At 41.5% G+C, this 25,108-nt stretch overlaps 1 protein-coding gene across 1 annotated transcript; it reads right to left on the reverse strand.

Moving 5' to 3' along the window:
• Positions 1–17,522: 17,522 nt before the first annotated feature.
• On the reverse strand, positions 17,523–18,856 carry LOC116051171 (putative nuclease HARBI1). The gene is made up of 3 exons (XM_031301420.1): positions 18,184–18,856; positions 17,761–18,117; positions 17,523–17,620 (listed from the first exon to the last, which is right to left on the reverse strand). The coding sequence occupies exons 1-3, from the start codon at positions 18,854–18,856 to the stop codon at positions 17,523–17,525; spliced, it is 1,128 nt and encodes a 375-aa protein (XP_031157280.1).
• Positions 18,857–25,108: the final 6,252 nt, after the last annotated feature.

Here is a 25,108-nt window from a genome sequence, read left to right on the forward strand (position 1 = left end):
CTGGCACTTCAGGAGGAGAGGGATTTACAAGATTGTTAACGGTGTCAAAAAGGATTTTGGGATTACGCTTGCTAGAAGCAATAAGGTTAGTAAAGTATGATGTCCTTGCCTCCTTAACCATGTTATTGCATTCAAATAATAGTTCTTTGTGATGGATCCGATGCACCTGAAGCTTGGTGGTTTTCCACTGTCGTTCAGCCCTCCGACATAAACGTCGAAAAGAGCGAGTGGAGTCATTTAACCATGGGGATGAATTAACAGCAGGGACAAGTCACTCTTTACTTGGAGCCACATTATCCAAAAGTGATGAGCAATACGTGTTGAATGAGTGAACAAGACCATTAATGTCAGTATTATAAGACATAGAGTTGAGCCGGATACTCGGCTGAAACGAGTATCCGGTACAGATAAAGCACTTTTGCCGAGTACGAGTATTATACGAGTAATACGAGTCAATATCTGTGCTCGGATTGAATAAAAATCCTCATTGGGTAGTTGACTGTGTCTGCGTTCTGTGATAGGCTAGTCGTCACAGCGTCCCCCCCCTACACACACATACAGATGTATTGTGTTGCTGTGTGTGTCCCGCTCTGCTCACTCACACAGAACAACTCTCTCTCTCTCTCTCTCTCAGGTTCGCGGGTCTTTTCCGTTAACGTTGAGGGTTTCTTCAGCTTCAGGTTTGTTTTTTACTTTGGTTTGTAGTACTTACTTATTAACCAGTAGAGTTCTGGTAAACGTGGGGTTTGTTCAGACGTGGTGCTTTGTAGAATGCGACTCACGTTGCGTCTCTGCCTGTCGGAGATTTTTTTTCTTTTTTAAACCGTCAGCTGGCTCTAAACAGATCTGAAAAACAGCGTCGGACTATTTGATCCATAGAACACAGTCCCCCCCGCCCCCCTCTCTCTGTCTTTCTCTCTCTCTCTGTCTCTCTCTTACTCACACACACACACACACACATACCTGGTGTGGAAATAAAAAAAATAAAAAAGAACCAAAAAAAAATAAATCACACTGATCATAAAAAATTAAAAGTTAAAAAAAGAAAGTTATGTTGAGTATGAAAACTCTTGTTCATTACATTTTACTTCATAATTGCAACCGCATGTGTTGTATTCATTGTTGCAAAACTTGTTCTGTATATAGTTTGTTTGTTATCGTGATCAAAACCATTGATCTGAAGCTCAATGCTGATGCAGTCATGGAAATAGTTTTCTAATCAGCAATAAATATAACAATTTCTGATCAACCCATATCAATTGCATGCTTAAAATAACATACCGGTTAAAGCCCCGCCCATTTCAAGACAACCCGACCCACTTCCGGGTTAAATCCCGCCCACTTCCAATTCAATTCAATTCAATTCAATTTTATTTATAGTATCAAATCATAACAAGAGTTATCTCGAGACACTTTACAGATAGAGTAGGTCTAGACCACACTCTATAAAGCCCCAACAATTCCAATAGTTCCCCCAAGAGCAAGCATTAGCAGTGGCTATTGCGACAGTGGCGAGGAAAAACTCCCTTTTAGGAAGAAACCTCGGCAGACCCAGACTCTTGGTGGGCGGTGTCTGACGGTTGGGGTTATGACGGTACAGGATGTAGCGTGGCACAGCAGAGCATGGGTGGACGCTGTGGACGCAGCAGGACGTAGCCGGGCATTGCAGGGAATCGTAGAGCGTAGCAGGGTGTAGCAGGTCCATAGCCACAGCTGCACCCAAGACCCAGATCTTGGTGTCACCCTAATCCGAGGCGATGTTCTGGGTGAAGAAGAAACATAAGGACTCCGGGGAGTAAACTCCCCAGAGCTAGGTGAGTAACAAGCACTTCTGAGACAGGATGTGCATAAAAGGAAACAAAAGAAAAGAGCGTGTCATAAGAAGGAACTTCATCGGCAGTCTAGAATTAGAATAGCATAACTAGGAGAGGCACTATATTATTGATTATACGATAGATAAATCTGATGACTGTAAAGAGAAGCAGAGAAAAGCAGGGGTGCTGTGTCTGCAGCTATACACCCTGCCCCGCCGGTCTAGGCGTTCACTGCAACTCCTCACTCCCTAACTATAAGCTTTATCAAAGAGGAGAGTTTTCAGTTTAGTCTTAAATGTAGCGACGGTGTCTGCCCCCCGAACCCAGACTGGGAGCTGGTTCCACAGGAGAGGAGCCTGATAGCTGAAGGCTCTGCCTCCCATTCTACTTTTAGAGACTCTAGGAACCACAAGTAACTCTGCATTCTGGGAGCGTAGTGCTCTAGTGGGACAATAAGGTACTAAGAGGTCCTCAAGATATGAAGGAGCTTGACCATTTAGAGCTTTATAGGTCAGAAGAAGGATTTTAAATTCAATCCTGGATTTTACAGGAAGCCAATGGAGAGAAGCTAATACAGGAGAAATATGATCTCTTTTCTTAGTTCTTGTCAGAACACGCGCTGCAGCATTCTGGATCAGCTGGAGAGTCCTAAGAGTTTTATTTGAGCATCCTGATAATAAGGAATTACAGTAGTCCAGCCTGGAAGTAACGAATGCATGGACTAGTTTTTCTGCATCGTTTTGAGACAGGATGTTCCTAATTTTAGCAATGTTACGAAGGTGAAAAAAGGCTGTTCTAGAGGTTTGTTTTAGATGGGCGTTAAAGGATAGATCCTGATCAAAAACGACTCCTAGATTTCTGACAGTAGTGCTGGATGCCAGGGCAATGCCATCCAGAGTAATTATATCTTCGGCTAATGAGGTTCGTAGGTGTTTCGGGCCCAGCACAATAACTTCAGTTTTGTTTGAGTTTAACATCAGGAAATTGTAGGCCATCCATGATTTTATATCTTTAATGCATGCTTGAAGTTTAGCTAGCTGGCTGGTTTCGTCTGGCTTGATTGACAGATATAATTGGGTGTCATCCGCATAACAGTGAAAGTTAATTGAGTGTTTCCTAATAATATTGCCTAGAGGAAGCATATATAAGGAGAATAGAATTGGTCCAAGCACTGAGCCTTGAGGAACGCCATGGTTAATTTTAGCATAATTGGAGGGTTTATTGTTAACATTAACAAATTGCGATCGATCAGAGAAATAGGACTTAAACCAGTTTAGTGCGATTCCTTTAATGCCAACTAAATGTTCCAGTCTCTGTAAGAGGATGGTATGGTCAAGAGTATCGAATGCAGCACTAAGATCTAATAAGACAAGTATGGAGACAAGTCCTTTGTCTGATGCAGTTAGAAGGTCGTTAGTAATTTTCACCAGTGCCGTCTCTGTGCTATGATGCTTTCTAAATCCTGACTGAAAGTCCTCAAATAAGCTATTGCTATGTAGAAAATCACATAACTGATTAGCGACTACTTTCTCAAGGATCTTGGAGAGAAAGGGAAGGTTAGATATAGGTCTATAGTTGGCTAAGACCTCAGGAACGAGGGTAGGTTTTTTCAGTAGAGGTTTTATCACAGCTACTTTAAATGACTGCGGTACATAACCTGTCAATAAAGACATATTTATCATATCTAGCAATGAAGTGTTAACCACGGGTAACGCTTCTTTAAGTAGCCTCGTAGGGATGGGGTCCAAGAGACAGGTAGATGGGTTTGCTGAAGAGACCTTTAGCATTAATTGTTGAGGGTTTATAGGATAAAAGCAATCTAAGTATATGTCAGGTCTTATCGTTCTTTCTAGCAGTCTGTCAGTTAAAGGTGACCCATTAGAGGTTGGGGGCAAGAGGTGATGAATAGTATCTCTAATTGTTACAATTTTATCGTTAAGGCGAGATACGGCAGGCAAAAACATCGTTTTTTTTCACTGGTCAATTTTGAGATTTTGGGCTATTTGGCTTCAATAACATGTCTTCTTTCAGACTTGTGGTGAAATAAAGTCCGAAATACACATTTAGGTCTTTATTTTACTACACTTTGTCTGTTTGCGTCGGTAGATTTCACCTAAATTCAACAAAAGTTAGCGTTCTAAATCGTCACGCTGCTTTGCGATCGCTGTCTGCACCCTGTCGTCACATATACCGTTAGAAAGCTCTCTTTCTCCTGTACAATGCTGTCGGATCCAAATATGGTCATTTCCTTTTTATCAGCAACCAATCGTGAAAGTAAAAGGGGGGATTTAACTCAAACTGCGCAATCTCATTGGCTGATGCCAATTTCTGACGTGATTCGTTCAGAATGGTCACGTGACGCGCTCTGACATTTCCGCGGTAGCTCAAAATGTTGAAAGAAGTGCGTCGAAAACGGCCGAAAATCACCTCAGAGAAGACGAAAACAGTTGTCATTAGCAAGAAGACACAGGGGATCACAAACTAAGACAGCAGATGATGAAATGACATCACATAGTACGTCGATGTTTAAACTGTCGTTCAGAAAACAGGAGTGTTCAGACAGCGGAGGTAATCAGACTCTCTCTCTCTCTCTCTCTCTCTCTCTCTCACATACAGTTTTGTATAATATAATTACTATATAATAGGCTACTAAACAAATCTGTTATTTTGGGATCCTAAGTGGTGTGAGTCCCTCAGGCTGTGGCAGGCAGATCCATATGTAGCTGTCAGTGGAGCTGCTGTCACCTCTCCTAGGAGAACTACCAGCTTCTCTTCTGGTGTTAACTTTTTTTGGCTATTTTTTCAAAGTGTAATTCTCTTAGTGAAGATAGTTTTTCCCAGTGGAGGAGGAAGTGCATCTCTGTCTGACCCAGCTGGTGGTCACTGAGCCTGTGAGTCATAATTAGTTTTGTTCTGTTGTGTTATGAACCAGTGCTGATGGGAGCCTGGTTAGTTATCTTCACCATCAGCTGACTGAGAGGACTGTTTCTGGTTAGTTATCTTCACCATCAGCTGACTGAGAGGACTGTTTCTGGTTAGTTATCTTCACCATCAGCTGACTGAGGGGACTGTTTCTGGTTAGTTATCTTCACCATCAGCTGACTGAGGGGACTGTTTCTGGTTAGTTAGCTTCACCATCAGCTGACTGAGGGGACTGGTTCTGGTTAGTTATCTTCACCATCAGCTGACTGAGGGGACTGTTTCTGGTTAGTTAGCTTCACCATCAGCTGACTGAGAGGACTGGTTCTGGTTAGTTATCTTCACCATCAGCTGACTGAGGGGACTGTTTCTGGTTAGTTATCTTCACCATCAGCTGACTGAGAGGACTGGTTCTGGTTAGTTAGCTTCACCATCAGCTGACTGAGGGGACTGTTTCTGGTTAGTTAGCTTCACCATCAGCTGACCCAGGGGACTGTTTCTGGTTAGTTAGCTTCACCATCAGCTGACTGAGGGGACTGTTTTGTGGGAAAAGTAAGCTGGAGCAGCAGCAAGTATGGCCATCTCCACCTTCAATGAAGGTGCCTCTGCCATGCTTTCTGTTATGGAGAAGTTGTGGCTTCAGAGCATAGTTGTGATGGTCAATTCAATGAGAGAAACTGATATGCTCAGGATCTCGAATGCTGAGACCGTCACAACTGCCAGTGTAAAACATAGGCACAAGAGTCTAAGCACAGCTAAAATACATATGGTGCTGGAATGGACAGTTAGACTTTAAAAAAGCTGTGACAGCTACTGTTGGTCTTGTTCTGTGTCCATACAACCGTATAAACATCTCAGCCTATGTAGCACCTATGTACACCAAACTTTCCAGTTATACACTTAGTAGTATTCTGAAGATATTTACAGAGGGATTTGTTAATAAATCATTCCTGCCCTGATTTATGTGACATTTTAAGCAAAAAAACATGGCGAAAATCGCTATGGGTTAGGGTTAGGGCTATGGACAGTATATTTTGATTTCCTAGGTAATGAAAGCAGATATCCTGAAATCCCTCTGTAATTTTGTTTTCATCTTGTGTGTAAACAAAATGAAAAAAGAATTTTGCACCTGGCTTTATCATATGTTCAGATCTATCTACCGAAAATATATGCAAAATCGCGCATATTTAATGAGAAAAAACATTATTTTCAAAAACTTGTAATACATTTTTTTATATACTTGTGTAAGTAATCAACTGAGGAAGTTTCATGGAGATATCTATTATTTTAAAATTTTAGCCTATTCACCTGTAGTGTCTCGCCTTAAAGAAACTCATGAAGTCATCACTACATAGGAATAGATGGCTCAATAGAGCTGTGGCTATCTGTCAGCCTGGCTACAGTGCTGAAAAGAAACTTTGGGTTGTTCTTATTTTCTTCTATTAGTGATGAATAGTAGTCTGATCTGGCCTTTCTTAGGGTCTTCCTATAGGTTTTCAGACTGTCTTGCCACTCTAAACGAGATTCTTCCAGTTTGGTGGAACGCCATTTACTTTCAAGTTTGCGCGAGATTTGCTTTAATTTACGAGTTTGGGAGTTATACCAAGGTGCTAGTTTCCTTTGCTTCATCGTCTTCTTTTTAAGGGGAGCAACAGAGTCTAAAGTAGTCCGTAGGCAGGCCGTAGCACCGTCTACGAAATTATCAATTTGAGAGGGACTAAAGTTTACATAAAGATCGTCTGTTATATTAAAGCATGGTAATGAGTTTAGTGCTGTTGGAATATATTCCTTAAATTTAGCTATAGCACTGTCAGATAGGCTTCTAGCGTAGAAGCTTTTATCTAATTTCGTATAATCGGGTAGTAAGAATTCGAAAGTTATTAAGAAGTGGTCTGATAATAAAGGATTTTGCGGGAATACTATTACGTCTTCAATTTTGATGCCATATGCCAGCACAAGGTCAAGGGTGTGGTTAAAACAGTGCGTGGCCTCATGCACACTCTGACTGAAACCAATAGAATCTAGCAGTGAATTGAAAGCAGTACTAAGGCTACTGCTGTCAACGTCCACATGGATATTAAAATCACCTACAATAAGTACTTTGTCTGATTTTAGGACTACACATGATAAAAACTCTGAGAATTCCGATAAAAATTCAGAATATGGACCTGGTGCTCGGTAGACAACAACAAATATAATAGGCTGTACTGTTTTCCATGTTGGATGCTGAAGATTAAGAACGAGATTTTCAAAAGAGTTATAATTTAGTTTAGGTTTAGGATTAATTAACAGGTTAGAGTCAAATATGGCTGCAACTCCCCCTCCTCGGCCTGAGCCTCTAGGAATTTGAGTATTAATATGAGTGGGAGGAGTGGCTTCATTTAGACTGACATACTCTTCATGGCCCAGCCATGTTTCAGTTAGACAGAATAGATCAATTTGATTATCGGATATCAATTTGTTTACTAGTATTGCTTTAGAAGACAGAGATCTGATATTTAGTAGACCGCATCTTATTTTCCTATCCTGTTCTATCATTGCAGTGGTAGTTGTAATTCCAATTAGGTTGTTAAGTATTGCCCCTCTTTTGGTTACCTGTGATTTAACTGATCTGAGTCGAGTTACAGACACTGTCTCGTTTTTTGGGGCAGGTTGTGGCTGACGTGAACTGGATGCTAAATTGACTATGTTTGCAGTCAACTTCTTATTACTTAGGGGATTCAACACTTTGTATGGTCTATTGTTGATTATAACTGGAATAGTACTAGTACTACATGTTACCCTGCAGAAAACATTTTCAGATTCATTCACTTGTAAAGTGCCATTAGGATCAATACCTGGGGGGCATGAATCTGTGATATTTTCAACAGAATGTCAATGTCTTCCGGGTTAGGCCCCGCCCAGTCCGGGTACAGATACAGATAATTCATATGGTTAACAGATACAGATACAGATAATGCTGTACTCGCTCATCCCTAATAAGACAACACTGCACTTTGGTCAAATGCAGCAGAAAACCTTTCCGCTGATAGGTGGTTTAATATGCGATAACTGCTTAGGCGTTTACTGGGCTGTGAATCCAAATTAAAAGACAGGCTAAATAAAATGCAGTCATGGTCAGTGACATGCAGCTCCTCCGTGCAGATAGAGTCAAGATTAAGACCAAGTGTAAAAACAAGGTCCAAAGTATGACCCCCAACATGTGTGGGACCAGACACATGTTGGATAAAATTAAAAGATTTAGTGACATTAAGAAAATCTGCGGCAAAGGTGCAGGAACTGTCATCAACATGAATATTAAAATCACCAATCATAACCACTTTTTCCAAACCAATAGTAGAGGACAAAAGATCACTGAATTCAGAAATAAAAGAACTGTTTGAACCAGGGGGCTGGTAGATTAAAACACAATAAAAAGGATTTGTACTACCGACTTTGGTCAACTGTAGTTCGAATGTGGAAAACACCCCAAAGGTTACTGTCCGACTTTGAAAGTGTCTTTTGTACACCACCGCGAGCCCTCCACCCCGGCCCGAGGTCCTTGGAGTGCTGATAAAACGACAATCTGGTGGACAAAGTTCAATTAGAGTTCCGAATTCCATACTTTTCTGCCAAGTCTCGGTTAGGAATAAAAAATCAAGGCATCTTTCAGTAAATAAATCATTCAGGATAAAAGACTTGTTGGTGATGGAACGAGCATTTATCAGCTATTTATGGAAGCTATTTATCCTGAGAGGCACTAACACGCTGCAAGGCACAGCAGAAGCCCGGGCCAGTGGGCACGGATACCTGGACACTGATCTGCTGGTACGCCTCCCAGGGAGTGAGGACCTCACAGTTAAAATAGTCTGGATAGGAGAATAGAGAGGAGGCTGTGTTGTTGTCAGTGACTGGCAATACGGGGGGTTAACACTGTTTCCAAGGCCTTGAGAAAAAGTGGGGGAAGTAACTAATTTCAACCGCAAGGGGGAGGTAGAGAGACTTGTAGGGGAAGGTGTGGACAGGTAGAGACCGGAAGTGACCGGGTTAGTGTGAGCACACCCGGTATACAATCAGACTGGATATGAATTCCTAACAATGTAGAACAGATTGTCTGATAAAATACGTGCACCCAGGCCATTTGGGTGTATGCCATCACCACGAAAGAAAGCTGGGCGTTTCCAGAATAGGTTAAAATTGTCAATGAAAGCTAAGTTTCGAGCTCTACAGGCTGCTTGAAGCCAGGTGTTGATGCTAAGAGAGCGGCTAAAACGTTCCATGCCGTGGAGCGGAGGCAGAGGACCGGAGATAAAGAACTGTTTACCATCGTAGGCCAGAGCATCTATGAGCTCGCAGAAATCACGCTTCATTTTTTCAGATGGCTGACTGGAGATGTCATTACAACCAACGTGAAGAATTATGTCACGAGCGAGAGGATGATCGGTCAGGATGAGGGGGATTTTTTCCCTAATATCAGAAACTCTAGCGCCTGGGAAGCAAAATGTTGCCGAGGATTTACTTTTTACATTCCTTATGATTGAGTCCCCAATAATGAGCGTTGATGGCAGGGGAACAATCGACGAGGGACGCTTAATAGGTGGTGATATTTTTGCAGGAGGGCGATGAACAGTGAGAGGGACAGAAGCCCCGCTCGGTGCCGGTGTAAAATGAAATGTAGAGCGGCGGGTCCTGGGACGGGAGGAGCGCTCCGGTATAACCAGAGGAGGGACAAGAGACTCGGAGCTACGTGGCCCGCGGGACGTTAAGGACGGCAGGGATGACGAATCCCTAACCAAGGAAGGGAATTCATTCTGATTAAAAATATCGAACTTATTTTCCAACTGAATGTTGAAATGGGGAGGAGAATGGGGGGGAGCCCTTACTCTACTCCCACTAGTGCCAACGCGGGACCAAGGCATCTGAGAAGGAGTTGAGCTGACCAGGGCTTTTGGCTTAGCCCCAAGCCGCATCCAGGAATCCTCCAGGATGATTGCAGGAGGAGGTTCAGAAACCGCGGTAGGAGATGGAGCAGCAGCATCAGACCCCCTGGAAGATGTTGAAGTTGAAGAGACTGGGGCGAAAGTGATGGTGTCCATGAATTTTTCAGCCTCCTGGATCTGGTACAAGGTGATGATTCTTCCTTCCAACTCTGCAATCGTGTCAGCATGGCGGGCGCAGCTGGGACAGTCCGATGGAGAGGTGGGTGAAGCCATTGTCTGTGGTTGAAGGGTTGCTGGGGAGCAGAAATAAACAGAAGGCCAGTACAAGGGCTAAAAAAGCACTGTCCTAAATTAGCCACCAGGTAGGCTAACGAGAATAGCAGCCACTAGCAGGGAGGGCAAGGGCACTTACACGCGGGGGCTCCGACAGGGAGCCCACAACGTTGATGTAGCTTAGCAGATGCGCCCCATAAAATGAAAGAATATCCAGCAGCGAGACTTACCGACACGGGTCCAGGAATTGGACCCGGTGCGGGAATTAGACTTCCATCAGTATATGGTGCCTTTCCAGCCGTGAGTAGGCCTAGTTGCAAGTTTCAACTTGTCTTCAATGTAAAGTACAGTCTTCTCTAAAATACAAAGATTACTGATATGACTGATATAGATGCTAATACAGCTTTAGAACGCTAGCAAATTACAGCAACATGAAAAACCAACAATGTAGGCTAGCGTTAGCTACATGATAATAACTGTAACAGCATACATAAACAAACCAACTAAAGTACTGTATCCAGACACAATATTTTAAACTAACCATTCGGAGACCTGTTGTTGTAGCCGCAGAGTTGCAACTTCTTCAGGTGCTTCTTCCTCCGGACCAGATTCTGGGTCAAACTGGAAAGCTTCAACGACTGCGAGTCTACAAGCCATTGCGATACATCCACTGTAAACATTAGCGCATGGTGCCGTGGCCTTCACCTTGCCCTGCCAATCTCCTCCTCATTAGCATTTAAAGGTACAGACACAGAAATGGCACGTCCTGAAGAAAGCTCATTGAGGGAATGAAACTAGTGGCTGTAATTCTGCATCAAGGCTGAATTTGGGGAAAGACACTACATATACTGTATCAGGGGACCACTGAGGCCTATATAAAAGACCAAAAAAGACCACCATGTCATAGGACCTTTAAGCATCAACGACTTCATTTCCTGCATTCCGATACACTTTTATGCACCAATTTACAGTAAAACAAATACCTTAGAAAAAAAGCACAGATGACAATTCAAAATTTATCAAAATATAATAGAAAGTATGTCACGTGTCATTGGGCATTTTTAAGTGGGTATATAGAAATCCTGGAGCTTACTATCACGTAGACTACACCACTGGAAGTGATATTGATAGGATAAGCGTTGTGATTTACGCATAACAGCGTCGGCGTTTTTGCCAGCTTTCCTTCCTGCATTTTGCCTGTAAAACCGTGTCTGTGTTCTTCATATTTATGTAGAATTATAATTTCCTCTTCTTATGTAAATTATGCAGCTCTGGTAGATGTTTGCGATTGGTCGTGGTGTGCAAACACCGCCTCTTTTATGTGAACGCGTGCGCCGCTGGATTGGGAAACCCTGGGTTGACTGAACTAGTTGATAACCACCGCCGTGACACAGGTTATGCGGGACCGCGGTTGCTAGGGTTAGTGAAGCCGGGTAACTGAAAGAAATCCAGAGCTTGTTGATCTTGATTCGTAGTACAGGCCTCAGGTAGCAAGCATTAAGCAATATTAGCATTCATTCAGAGACATGTCTCTAACCACCTGATGAATGTAAAAGCAATATTCACTCTCTGTCTAGCTCTGTTTTGGTGAACATGATGGAGCATTTAGCAGCTAAAGAGCTGCTAAATGCTCCATCATGTTCACAGTTGCTAACTTTGTCTGTCTGTCTTAAATAAATTTTTGGTAAATAAAATAACCACAAAAGAAAAGGGCACATACCCAATGCCCAGTGTGGGAGGAATAGGGGGTCAATAGGGGTCCACAGCTCATTTATGCCCTTAGGGCCTCTTAGCAGGTTAATTTTTTTTGATTTATTTCTTAATTTGAAAAGGGACAGTGAACATTAATCAACATTAAAACAATGTAAATGTGCCTGAGTTAGCTCAAAAGTGCTAATTTTCATCGGTAGTCCCCCAGCCAGATGTAAAACAGGCAGCCTTTAAAGATAATGACAGGTATAAAATCACACAATAAAATTACATACAACACATTGTGGTTAATAAATACAATTCATGTAAAATACTTATATAACATTTAAATGCACACAGAAAGCATTAGTGCCTACAAGTTTGGCTCTCTACAAGCCATTTTTTTGCATTCTTTTTGAATGAAAAGAATAACAAAGACTCTCTAATGGTTGCCGGCACTGTGTTCCATTGCTGAACTGCTCTTACGGAGAAGACAGCCTGACCAAAAGCTGTCTTTGTGATGGTTGGGACATTTGTTACCTGTTTCTGTTGCCTGTATTATTTATTTATGTGATGGTTGGGACATTTTGGTTACTAATGTCCCCCTTTCCCCAGAGGTCACTGCACCGACCTGGCGCTTCCCCTTGGTGGTGATAATTTTACCTGGCACCTGGACCGTTGTGGTACCTGAAATTTAATTATAAACATTGATGAGCTTTCATGAACATTTGTAAGTGTTTATATACCTAGATGTGAGTGTATTTTTAGTGTTTGTATATAGTTACATTATATTTACATTATTGTTTTATTATCTCTATCTGCATTAATATATTTTTTTTTGTTTATTTGTTTGTTTTTATTATAGCTAGGTGTATGTGTGTGTGTGTGTGTGTGTGTGTGTGTGTGTGTGTGTGTGTGTGTGTGTGTGCGTGTAGTGTTTTTATATAGTATCATATTTATTCACCTCATAGTTTTATAACCTGTATATATTTATCTGTATAGGCTACAGTATGTATTTATTATCATGGTCTGTTTATTAAATTTTATATAACAAAAGATTTGTCCCATGTATTTTAAACCACTGAATCATTTTAACTTTTTTTAGTTTTAATGAATTGTAAACTTTACCTGTTTCATCCACGTTCCAAATGTCCTTTGCTTCAAAAAGGTAGCGGGCATTTGTTCTGTTGAAGCTAGTGGAATGGGACATGCTGGTGGCTTGGGGTCTACGAATAGATAAGGTGTTCCTTTCAAGGAAGGAGGTGAGCCAGTCCTTTCCCGCCATCTTGGTGGCATCCCATTCACTCGGATATTTGCACCCATATCTTCTGGCCAACTCGTATGCAAATATGCGCACCTAAAACAGTTTAAAAAACATTTAGAGGGACATTTTTTTATGACATAATTAAGATAAAATAAGACTTTACTGATCCTGCACTAGGGATTTTTACATGTTGCAGCAGCTTTGCAGACAGTGGAAAAATCAAATGTAATGTCAATAAAAATAAAAATTAGAATAAAAATGAAAAATCTATTTAAAGAATATACAAATCTCACATTTTGATAACTATTTAAACTGGTTATAGTAGGCTAAGAGCAGTGTGTAAGTGAGCAGCATTTTGAATGTTTTTACTGTAACGTTACTACACGAACCTCCTTAGGAGACAGGCCAAAATGAATATCAGCTGCCCTCTTAATATAAGCCCCCAGCTTCCTCTCTTGGTCCACAGAGAAGACTTTGGTGTGTGACCTGTACCCTGGTGGTCTTGTCTTCTCCCTACTGTTCTCTGCCCTCCTCCTGCAGTATCGGAGCAAAGTGACATGGCATGTGCCATGCGACTTTGCAGCTGCCCTAAGGCTAATGTGTCTTACAGATATGTCCAGAAATGCCCTCTCATAGATATCTGGCTGAATCAGACCTCTGTCTGTCTTTCTGACCCTCACTCTTGGCATATTCTGTTGGTATAATATGACATAAACATGTTTTAATAAACTCTGCAACACAGAGAAAATCACCTCATTAGCAGCGGGCCGACTGGAGCTCCTGACATTTAAACCCGAATTACTTGTATACTGAAAAACTCTGACAAGGCAACCTTGATCATATGTGTTACAGCGCTAAATAACTTGTAGATTGATAATTGCTGTGACACATGAAACGAGAAACACAACTTGTAAATAGAAAAAAAGTACCGCTTCAGTAATTTACTTACTGTACTCGAAAACAGCTTTCAGGACATAACAGCGGGAAACAATGATGAAATCACGTGATATTTTGATATTTTACTGGCTGCGTGCTGAAAGTGCTGTCATAGCTTGAAATGCAAATGTAGTCAGGGCTCAGAGAAAATCGCTTTGTTACTTTCGTCCCGTGTTACTTTCTCCCCTACCAGTGTAACACCAGAGAGTGTTGCATCATTGGTTTTTAGTACTGTAGCATCACTGTTGCTAGGCTAGCAAGTTTTTCCAATCTGCTTGTCTTACTGAGTTAGTCGGCACTGAAAGTGTTATGTTAGACCAGTTTAACCTATTGGGTTGTCTGACAGCCCGTGTTACGTGTTTCGTTGCCACAGAGGAAAGTTATTCCTAACAAGGCTTCAAGTGAGGACTCTTTCCCAAGAAAACTAGTATGAAAATATATCTCATCTCATCAAAATAAAGACCGAAAATGCCCAAAAAGTAATACAAAAAAAAAAGTCTGTCCAAAAACAGTACATTGTTACTGTAACCAAAAGGAATGATGGCCAAAATGATCAACATAACACCCAAATTGTAATAAACTGGAATCATCCTTTAATGTGTAACCCTCTAACCATAGGCCCGTAATATGAAGAAGACATTATGCAGTAATCAAAGTGTTCCATCCCTTTAAACTCCAAAACTTGGTAAAATGGTGAATTGACTCTCTGCTCTACAACATTGTTCTTTCCTTTTCCCTTCTCACGTTATCACACAGAGGTCAGCAGGAAATCAAACTCTCCCAGTTCATTAATTCTAAGTAAATAATAATTATTACGTGTTTTTAGGTAGAGAGAGCCAAAAATATATATTATTTACTGTAAATCACTGTTTGAACAGAGTAATTGAATGATCAATCTTATTATAGAAGCACAAATCATTCCAATAAATCAAATGTTCATTGACCAATAGTTATGCATTTTATCAATAACATATAACTAACTAAATAACTAATCATATCACATGTGAGACTAGTTAAACCCATCTGTTTGTGAAAAGCACATGCTCCTATTGTTATGGCTTTGGTGTTGTGTCTGTCATTTTTTGTAGCCTGGTTTTCTGTCATGTCTTGTTTCCTTCTGTTTGTGTGATTTTCTGTGTGTGTGTGTGTGTGTGTGTGTGTGTGTGTGTGTGTGTGTGTGTGTGTGTGTGTGTGTGTGTGTGAGAGAGAGAATCGGTCCTGCGTGCTGATAGATGGGACATAATGAATAGTACTCATGATTTGGGAATGATTTCCCTCATCACCTCTGTCACTCAAAACACACAGGCAGCCATTCAAACACACACGAGCACTGCTTGCTTTTAAATAATTCCATAAACACACACAAAGAGGGATGTCCCCTTCGGCCTACGGTAGTGTTTCTGATGGGATAATCTCTGCATTGTGCTACAGCCCATGTGAGGAAAGGATTACATTTTTATTTGGGGAGTTTTCATCCCGCCTTTACCATCTGTCACTAGTAGAGTGGCCGTGGGACATTTACAAGGGTTTTATAGTGAAGTGATAGGATGAGAGTGGGTGTGAGAGAGATTGGGTATGATTGAGTGTGCATGAGTGTGAGAGAGAGAGAGAGAAAGAGGAAGTGAGGAGCGGGTGCCGCTGACGGTAGCCTACTTGCATATCCCAGGTCCCAGCTGTAAACCCTTTAGAGCATAACATCACCTACACTTGCTGTGGAGAATTATTCAGTAAAGTGAAAAGTTGTGGGCTTTCTCCTGAAGTCCAGCAGTGTCCTCTGGGACTTTTCCCATGCTCTCTGTTGGGAGAGCAAAGTCTGTGCATATATCCTCCTCTTAGTCTCAGGGTGATTAAGAGTCAACTCAGCACTTATGTCATAATCCACATCCCTGTCGCTTACATTATAGCTGTAACTTGACGGGTGGTCTGGCTTACTTGACCGGCCCTCCCACCTTGGCAAATTTACTTTTATCATGTAAAATTAAGAAAAAAATATTTTGGACAGTGTAGTTGTTTAAGGTTTTAATCCTCAGGGTTTTCACTACATCAAACTCCATGTTTGATACTACTTATGGCCCACATTTGTTCAGTAATAGCCATGAACTGTATTTGTGTTCTGTAATTGTCTCTCTCTTGTAATTATTTACATCACTGGCAGTCAAGCGTGAAGTCCACCTTTCCCATACAGGATGCGCACATTTCATGTAATGTGAACAACAATAAGTTTACTATGACCATGTCTGTAATCTATATCCACAACGTTCCACTTCTGGGATTGCTCCAGTGTCGCAGGAAATTCCGCCGGATGCATGTCTTTTCACTGATGTCCGTTTCATTTGTGTTGGAATTCTAAACTCTGGAGGATTTCTGAGGACTATGGTTAACTGCTCCTCAGATCTCTGCAGGGTAAATCCAGACAGCTAGCTAGACTATCTGTCCAATCTGAGTTTTCTCTCGCATGACTATTTTACAGCGGCTCTGTCCGGTGCTTAGCACTGCCCAAGACAATTGTGATTGGTTTAAAGAAATGCCAATAAACCAGAGCATGTTTTTCTCCCATCCCGGAATGCTGTGTGGACTATCCAGACCTTCCTCCGCCGCGTGTGGATGATCTGGCAAAGTGAGACTTACCATGTCTGTAAACAGATACATGAGTTATAAGGGTGTGACGAGACGCTCACGAGAAGAGACACAAGATTGGGTTTACAAGAATGAGACGAGATTGTAACACTATTTAAAAGAAATAGTCTTTGATTCAATCGAAAGTCACAAAACAAAAAATGAGCACTGTGAAAGGTTTTGCCAAACTAAAGATTTCTTCTCTCCTGTATAACTAACCTCTGCAGACCCAATGGCCCTCATTTATCATTCTTGCGTAGAAACGGGCGTATATGTTGGCGTAAGATTATGCTTACACTCCTCTCACCGCCTGATTTATGAAGCTGTGCGTACCTTTGAAATCCAGGTGTACGCAATACCTGCCCTTGATAAATGCCGCGGCTGAAAACGATCGTCATTAGAATAACACGCCCCTATATATTCAAGTCTCCGCTTCCCCCACGCCCTCATATTACGCCATGGACACACGAAAGACGGCAAAGAAGAGAAACTTCTCCGACGTGGAGATCGAGACCATCACCAGGGAAGTGGAAAGAAACAAAATTGTTTTATTTGGGAGTTTAAAGAGTGGGATTAAAGGTGCCCACAAAAACAAAATATGGACCCAAATTACGAGTTCTGTTAATAGTGTGGGGGTTGAGAAGCGCACTCCAGCAGAGGTAAGAATGTTTTATTGCTTAATATAGACCAATAGTGATCAAGTTAAGCATGAGTTTTCTTGTTTATTGTAGGTGAAAAAAAAGTGGTCAGATATAAAGATCGCCACAAAGAGGAGCATCTCGGCACTGAAGAGGAGCCAGAGTCAGACTGGGGGAGGCCCACCGGATCCAAGCCTCCAGCTGACACTGAATGAGGCGCGGGTGGCAGCCCTCATCGGAAGGGCGTCTTTAGAAGGTATCACCGGTGGGCGAGATACCGACAACATTCATGGTAAGTAAACTTAAATTTGATAGACCAATAAAAAAAACTCACACATAAGTCCATAGTTAACTCATTTTATTTAAATTTTGCTATATTGTTTTGCAGATGATGGCACTGCAGGCCCCAGCGCCATCGAGGCATCTCCCCCTCAGCCCATCCAGGAGCCTGAGCCTATCCTTGCGCCCCACCCAGAGCCTGAGCAGGTGCAAGCCGAGGCCCGTCCACCAGCCTCCCGTGCGCCACGGCCAAGGGTCCTGACGGATGAGGTCCTGGAAAGACAGACAGAAATTTGTAGACTACTGGTCGAAATTAACCATTCATTAGTGTCAATGAATACGACATTAAAGCAAATAAATGAAAACTTAAAAAAAATAAAACAATGAAAACGAAGTCTGTTATTTTAACTTACCCTTAAAACCAACAAGGTCCCGTCTGAGCTGAACAGCTCCTAAAGCCGGTGGTGCTGCCCACTGCTCCACTGGCACTTCTGGGTCTGGGGCCAGCGCGTCAAATGGCACACGGTTTATCTCAGCCATGTTGTGCAAGACGGCACATGCCAAAATGATGTTGCACACCTTCTCTGGCGAATAGAGCAACGTGCCCCCCGCGTGTGCCAGGCAGAGCCATCTACCTTTTAGGAGCCCCACGCAGCGCTCCACAGTGGCTCGTGTTCGTGCGTGCGCGTGGTTGAAGTTGCGCTCCTGATGCGTCACGGGGTTTGGCACAGGGGTGATCAAAAAGTCCAAAAGAGGATAACCCCTGTCACCTAAGGGGAAAAGAGAGGTTAGGAAGCAAATATATTTTGCAAAATAAATTTGCTCTTAGTACTCACCTAAAAGATAACCATGACCCCTCAATGCGCCCTCCTGCAGCCGTCTGCGCACGCTGCTGTGCTCAAAAATGAAGGCATCGTGGGTGCCTCCGGGCCATCGTGCCACAACATTTAATAGGCAGAGTCTGGCATCACAAATAATTTGCACATTGACTGAATGATAATTTTTGCGGTTGATGTATGCGTAATCATTAACCGATGGTGGTTTCAGACGCACGTGGGTACAGTCAATTGCACCTATGACATTTGGAATCCCTGCAATCTCATAAAACCCCCTTTTAATCATTGTTTGCTGGGCATTGTCGTATGGGAATTGGATGTAGTGTGGGATGAGAGTCCTGATGGCAGCCAGCATGGATGACAGCATGCAGCTCATGGTGGGTTGGGATATGCCAGACCTGTCGGCAGTCTCCCGTTGAAAGGTTCCAGTGGCCAAGAACCCCAGTGTGGAGAGAACCTGGACTGGAACAGGTAAGGCCCTTGACCGCCGGGTCTCACGTTGGAGGTAGGGCTCCAGGTTATTGCACAGCTCCAGGAGAAGATGCCTTGGAAGACGAAATCTGCTCATCAGCCATTCATCTGATGTATTCAGAAGATCTCGCCTATCCTGAAATACTCTTTCCCTTCTCAAGGGCGCATAGTATGCGTCTTCTAAAAGCGCCAGGTCAGCCATCATTGAGAATTGGTGTACGGTGGAAATCCAGTTTAAATAGCTGTTTGGATGAGCAAATGACCTATCACAATGCATTATTTTACACCACGTGTTTTGAAACAATTAGCATTTAATTTCGTATCACGTCACATGTATTGGGGTGTACAATAGTGATGATGATGTGATGTGGAGTACCATTCATTCACATTAATAATTGCATGACAATTTGTAATATTCTTCTTATTATTATGATTTTTATTATTAATGACGCTTATTGTTATTTAGAAGACGAATGTCGTTATTATTATTTGTATTATTACTATTTAAAAGAAGAAGAATGTCATTTTTATTATTTTGTCAGTCTGAATTATTTTTTGGTCATTGAAAGCCTTTCATTACTGAACCCAGTCCGTGCGCACCTGCCGGGCCTAACCCTGAAACGTCAGGTAAAGCGCACAGGCTCGCAACTGAAGGAATACATATGCCTACAAATCAAATGCTTTGGTAAAGTCACACAAATTAAACATTGAAGTCCATGTTGCACAAAAATAAACACTGAAGTTTATAATTACTATGTTGTTGGTTTTTTACAGTGGGTCATAATATATCATATCTTTTAGTTTGTCAGTGCGTTTTGTGGTGTTAGGAATTGTTTTTCTGCGCATTTCCGCACTAACTCAAAACGTGCGTACGTGTACACCACCTCCTGAGCTGGCGTAGGATTTGAGCGTGCCGTACGCCAACGTCCATATTGATAAATCTCAAAGTCACCGTGGTTTTGGGTGTACGCTGGAAATTTGGTGTACGCACTTTTGATAAATGAGGGCCAATAACTGCAGTGCAGGCTTTTAACTTCTAACTGAAGCTGTGTGTGACCTTGTAACTGAACTACTTTAGTCTCCTCAAATAAAAATAAAAACAGTTTCATCAAAGTACTACTCTCAACAATCAAAGTGTTAACAGAGACAGACCAATTTTTTTTTCTTCAAGCATGATACACTGCTGAGCCTAAGATATGTATATATGAGCATATCCACGTTCTCGGTGAAGAGATTTCTCTTTACTTATCCAAGCGTTTCATTGCAGCAGTAAACAAGGAAGTAGCCAGGCTGCTCTTGTATCGATTCATGACCATTTTAAGACGAGGGGAGAGCATTTCACTTTGTTTAATATCATTATGAAGTTTTTGTTGCAAGTCAGGGCCATGGTGAACTACCATGGCAGTCTGTGTGTCTCGGGCAAGAGAGGGGGAGAAAGTGGCGGTACCATCTAACGTAGGGGTCTTCATTGTTTTTAAAGGACCCCTTAACTGAGAGAGGGCTGGAACAGGGAGCCCTTACTACATATTGTATAAAGCCTTTATACATAAATTTTTAGTGCATAAAATAGTAAGCTATTAAAATATTTGTTGGCATGATTTTATGAATCATGTTTTAATGTTAAACATACATGTGACACAGGGAATCCTTAGGATGAACCATAGATTGTTAATATTAATGGACAACGCATCCGGTTCGGCTTGACATCAAGCCCCGCCCACATCCAAGTCAGTCATTATTTTTTTGCTTACGTCATTCCCCATACGCTCTAACGGACCAAGACCGTTCTCTTAATACATCCATGACCAAGACAGCCTGGTAGAATTTTTTTACTATGAAGAAAATTATTTGGATAAATGACATGTTTTTTATTTTGAATCTTTTAATTTTATTTGAAAATTTTATATCTATAAATGTAAATGATCTGAAAGAAAACCAAATAGGCTAGTCACCAATTTAAAAATGACATGAAATTATATTTTAAAACCTTAAAAAAGGACTGACAAATAAGAAAGCCATCCGGACTCTGAACATTTACAATGCCTTACAACCTCTTTAATGTAAATTTAATGCGCCCCTTTTTCGTGTATGTATGTATGCATTTAATGTTTTCAATGTGTTTATGGATCTGTACTTGAATAATAAAGTTTTTTGAAGACAAAAAAAAAAAAAAAAGACAGCCTGGTAGCGAAGCTGATATAGCCTCTTGATTCACATTAGATAGAAACTAATGATGTAGGCTAAACACAAAAGATATTTCATGCAACAGTGAGGTTTTCATGTAGTTACTACTGATTTCTGATTTTGAAATGATATCCAAATTTGAAAAATGGGTCATTTTAAACCTTGTTAATATTGATGACAATGTGTTCAAACGGAAAACGAGCCATATTTCATTTAATTTAGCCCTCAAAAGTATAATGGTGTGTTGTTTCGTTATGGACTTTCATATTAACAGCAAGAATTCAGTCACAACCAAATGTACAAAGGGGTGATTTTGCTTTAACAATTAACAGGTGAACTAGAAGCATACAGGTGAAACTCGAAAAATTAGAATATTGTGCAAAAGTTCATTTATTTCAGTAATTCAACTTAAAAGGTAAAACTAATTATATAGACTTATTACATGCAAAGCGAGATATTTCAAGCCTGTATTTGTTATCATTTTGATGACTATGGCTTACAGTTGATGAAAACCCTCAGAAAATTTGAATATTGTGAAAAGGTTCAATATTTTAGGCTCTAAGTGTCCCACTCTAATCAGCTAATTAATCCAAAACACCTGCAAAGGGTTCCTGAGTCTTTAAATGGTCTCTCAGTCTGGTTCAGTAGAACTCACCATCATGCCAGATGCTCCTCGGATATTACCTGCACAGTAACACACCTAATCTAAGTATTTCAAAAGGTCGAACACATACAGATGTTTAGTAAAATCGCTACGTGATTACCGTTATATCTGAGGGTTGAAGTTGCATTTTAACGGGGCAGTGCAAGTTGTGGCTGTGGTTTAGCTGAAGCTAACGCAGCCTGAGCTTTCACGTTACAATATAAAAGGTGTTGACCGTTGACTTAGCTAGCACGCAAAGAGTTAATTTACATGTCTACGAGCATGTTAGTAAACTACACCAAAAGACAAATACTGAGGAACATTGATAGAAAGCAGTGGAAACTAGTAGGCTACTTCCATACTTTTTAGCATTGGCTAATTAGCAACCTGCCTGCCATCAGATGTAGCTTCCGAGCTAGCTAGCAGCTAGCCCCAGAAGCTCATGAAAACAAGGCTTTCACCGGAGCAGTCTTACGTTATTTCCGAACCACTCTTTTCGTTTCAAAGTCGGAAATCAAATGAACGAAAAAGTACACGGGCCCAATTACAGTTCACTGTTGTTGCATGAAATGTCGTTTGTGTTTAGCTTACATCAGTTTCTGTCATCTAATGTGAAACAAGAGGATATGAGCTTTGCTACCGTCTTGGTCCGTTCGAGCCATAGACTAGTATCTTTAACCTGCATTCTATCTGAATTCCAGCAGGGGGCGACTCCTTAAACCTGCATTCTATCTGAATTCCAGCAGGGGGAGACTCCTTAAACCTGCATTCTATCTGAACTCCAGCAGGGGGCGACTCCTTAAACCTGCATTCTATCTGAATTCCAGCAGGGGGCGACTCCTTAAACCTGCATTCTATCTGAACTCCAGCAGGGGGAGACTCCTTAAACCTGCATTCTATCTGAATTCCAGCAGGGGCAGACTCCTTAAACCTGCATTTTATCTGAATTCCAGCAGGGGGAGACTCCTTAAACCTGCATTCTATCTGAATTCCAGCAGGGGCAGACTCCTTAAACCTGCATTTTATCTGAATTCCAGCAGGGGGAGACGCCTTTAACTGCATGTTATTTTTTGAATTATGGTCTGGTTGATTTTAAAATCGGTGATAAAACGGGGGGTGTTTTAGGGCGTGGCTATGATGCGATTGCCAGTGAAAGTGTGTAACGTAACGTAGAGTGTAAAGGCTCCTCCCTCACTCCTCCCTCTCGTCTAAAATTGTCACATCCGCAACCAGGATGTGACATCAAGCCCCGCCCACATCCAAGTTAGCCATTTTTTTTTGCTTACGTCACTCCCTATACGCTCCAACAGACCAAGACAGCCTGGTAGTGAAGCAGATATAGCCTCTTGTTTCACATTAGATGATAGAAACTGATGTAGTCTAAACACAAACGACATTTCATGCAACTACAGTGAAGTTTTCATGTAGTTACTGTAATTAGGCCCGTGTACATTTTCATTCATTTGATTTCCGATTTTGAAACGAAAGGAGTGGTTCGGAAAATAACGTAAGACTGTTCCGGTGAAAGCCTTGTTTTCATGAGCTTCTGGGGCAGGTTGCTAATTAGCCAATGCTAAAAAGTATGAAAGTACTAGTTTCCTTTCAATATTCCTCGGTATTTGTCTCTTGGTGTAGTTTGCTAACATGCTCGTAGACATGTAAATTAACTGTTTGCGTGCTAGCTAGGTCAACGTTCAACACCTTTTATTTTGTAACGTGAAAGCTCAAGCGGCGTTAGCTTCAGCTAAGCCACAGCCGCAACTTGCACTGCCCGTTAAAATGCAACTTCAACCCTCAGATATAACGGTAATCACGTAGCAAGTAGTAGTTTCAAAATCGGAAATCAAATGAACGAAAAAGTACACGGGCCCAATTACAGTAACTACATGAAAACTTCACCGTTGTTTCATGAAAGGGGTGATTGAATGCAAAACCGATTTTACCTTGTCATAGTTGAATAATGACAGTTTAGTGGGTAACTAGGATATACAGAGAACCTCAAAATCCCATTGACACCTCTTTCCTCTGCAAATCTCACAATTTGAAACTGCCTCTGAAAACGGGCAAATCTCAACGAGCTGCCTAGATGAAGTCAACTCGGCGGCTCCTCCTCATTTGGCTCTAGTCTTTCTTTGTCACACCCAAACATTTACATATAGGCTACACCACTGATCTGAGATCAGGTAGTCTTCTGAATAGGTCGCACAGATCTCAGAAATTGTATACATTGTTCATCTGCTATTTTACCACTAAATTCACTTCTGAGACTTTTTTATGCAAAAAATCAACTATGTAGAGGTCAAATATGTGCCGTTTTACGAAAATTGATGGCTAATTGCAAATTTTGTCCGACTGTGTGTCGGAGTTCAGCGGCCGGTGCTGCCTGTGTTGCTGCCTCGCCGCCCGGCCTGCCTTCCTTCACAGACCCCGGCCTGCTGTGAGGTAGATGGAGCTCCGTCACGGCTGGCAGCCCACGGTACTCCATACCCGCGCAAAGTCACTGTTTTTTGGGTTAATGCCAAAAACGCCGGTGATAGAGCCTGCGGCTGGATGGAGCTCTATCAATGAGAGCTAGCTAGCCTCCTCTTAGAATTCCTCTGAAATTCACAAAAATTCATTAAATTGAAATCGGACACAATTGTTAGCTTTATAAGACCTTGAGGTAGATGTTATATAAGTGGCGTGACAAAATTCAAACTGTAAATATACTCTAATTACGCCGAAAACTAAGCTAACTAGCCGCGATCTGTACACATAGGATTGAAGGGACAGCCGCAGCTAACGAAACCCCTAATGTTCACAACCATTCATTAAATTGAAATCGGACACCATTGTTAGCTTTATAAGACCTTGGGGAGATGTTATATAACTGGTGTGACGAAATTCAAACTGTAAATATAGCTATTCTAGTTATGCCGGCAACTGGCAGCCAGCCAGCTCCACGGAGCCCCAAGTATTCCAGTAGTCCAGTACCCAGGGAAACGGTGACTTTTACTGGGTATGGAGGTTGCCGCTTTCTCGTTAGACACACAGTCTAGGAGCTCCTAGCTAAAGTCCGACACGTCTTACCAAATTTGCAATTAGCCATCAATTTTTGTAAAACGGCCCATATTTGAGCTTTATATAGTTGATTTCTCGCTTAAAAAAGTCTCAGAAGTGAATTTAATAACGAAATAGCCCGACAAACAATGTATAACTTTGCAGTGTCTGAAATATGAGACCTGCTGTCTCGTCTCCAATGTGTTTCTATGTGGTTCGCTCAAACCAATCAGCGCGCAGCTTATCTAAATATTCATGAGCATACCATATTTGGAAGAAAAGCTCTTGTTCCAAATAGAGCCATCTTCACAGGGTAGTTAAGGGCCTAATGAAATAGCATTCTGGCAATTTTCAGCCCAACCAATGTTACATACCCTATTAGGAGACCTTAAGGAACAGTGTAAAATACCCTATATAATCATTCTATCACCCCTTGAAATGTCATTTGTGTTTAGCCTACATCATCAGTTTCTATCATCTAATGTGAAACTATTTTTTTTTGTCTTCAAAAAACTATTATTCAAGTACAGATACATAAAGACATTGAAAACATTAAATGCATACATACATGCACAAAAAAGGGGCGCA

This window comes from Sander lucioperca, chromosome 4 (assembly GCF_008315115.2).
Source record: "Sander lucioperca isolate FBNREF2018 chromosome 4, SLUC_FBN_1.2, whole genome shotgun sequence".
Taxonomy (NCBI): Eukaryota; Metazoa; Chordata; class Actinopteri; order Perciformes; family Percidae; genus Sander; species Sander lucioperca.

Coding starts and splice junctions, on each gene's coding strand:
- LOC116051171 (XM_031301420.1), bottom strand. CDS start 18,856: ATGGCTGACCTGGCGCTTTTAGAAGACGCATACTATGCGCCCTTGAGA. Junction 18,118..18,183: donor GGGTCATGGTTATCTTTTAG/GTGAGTACTAAG, acceptor TTTTCCCCTTAG/GTGACAGGGGTTATCCTCTT. Junction 17,621..17,760: donor GGACCTTGTTGGTTTTAAGG/GTAAGTTAAAAT, acceptor CTGTCTTTCCAG/GACCTCATCCGTCAGGACCC.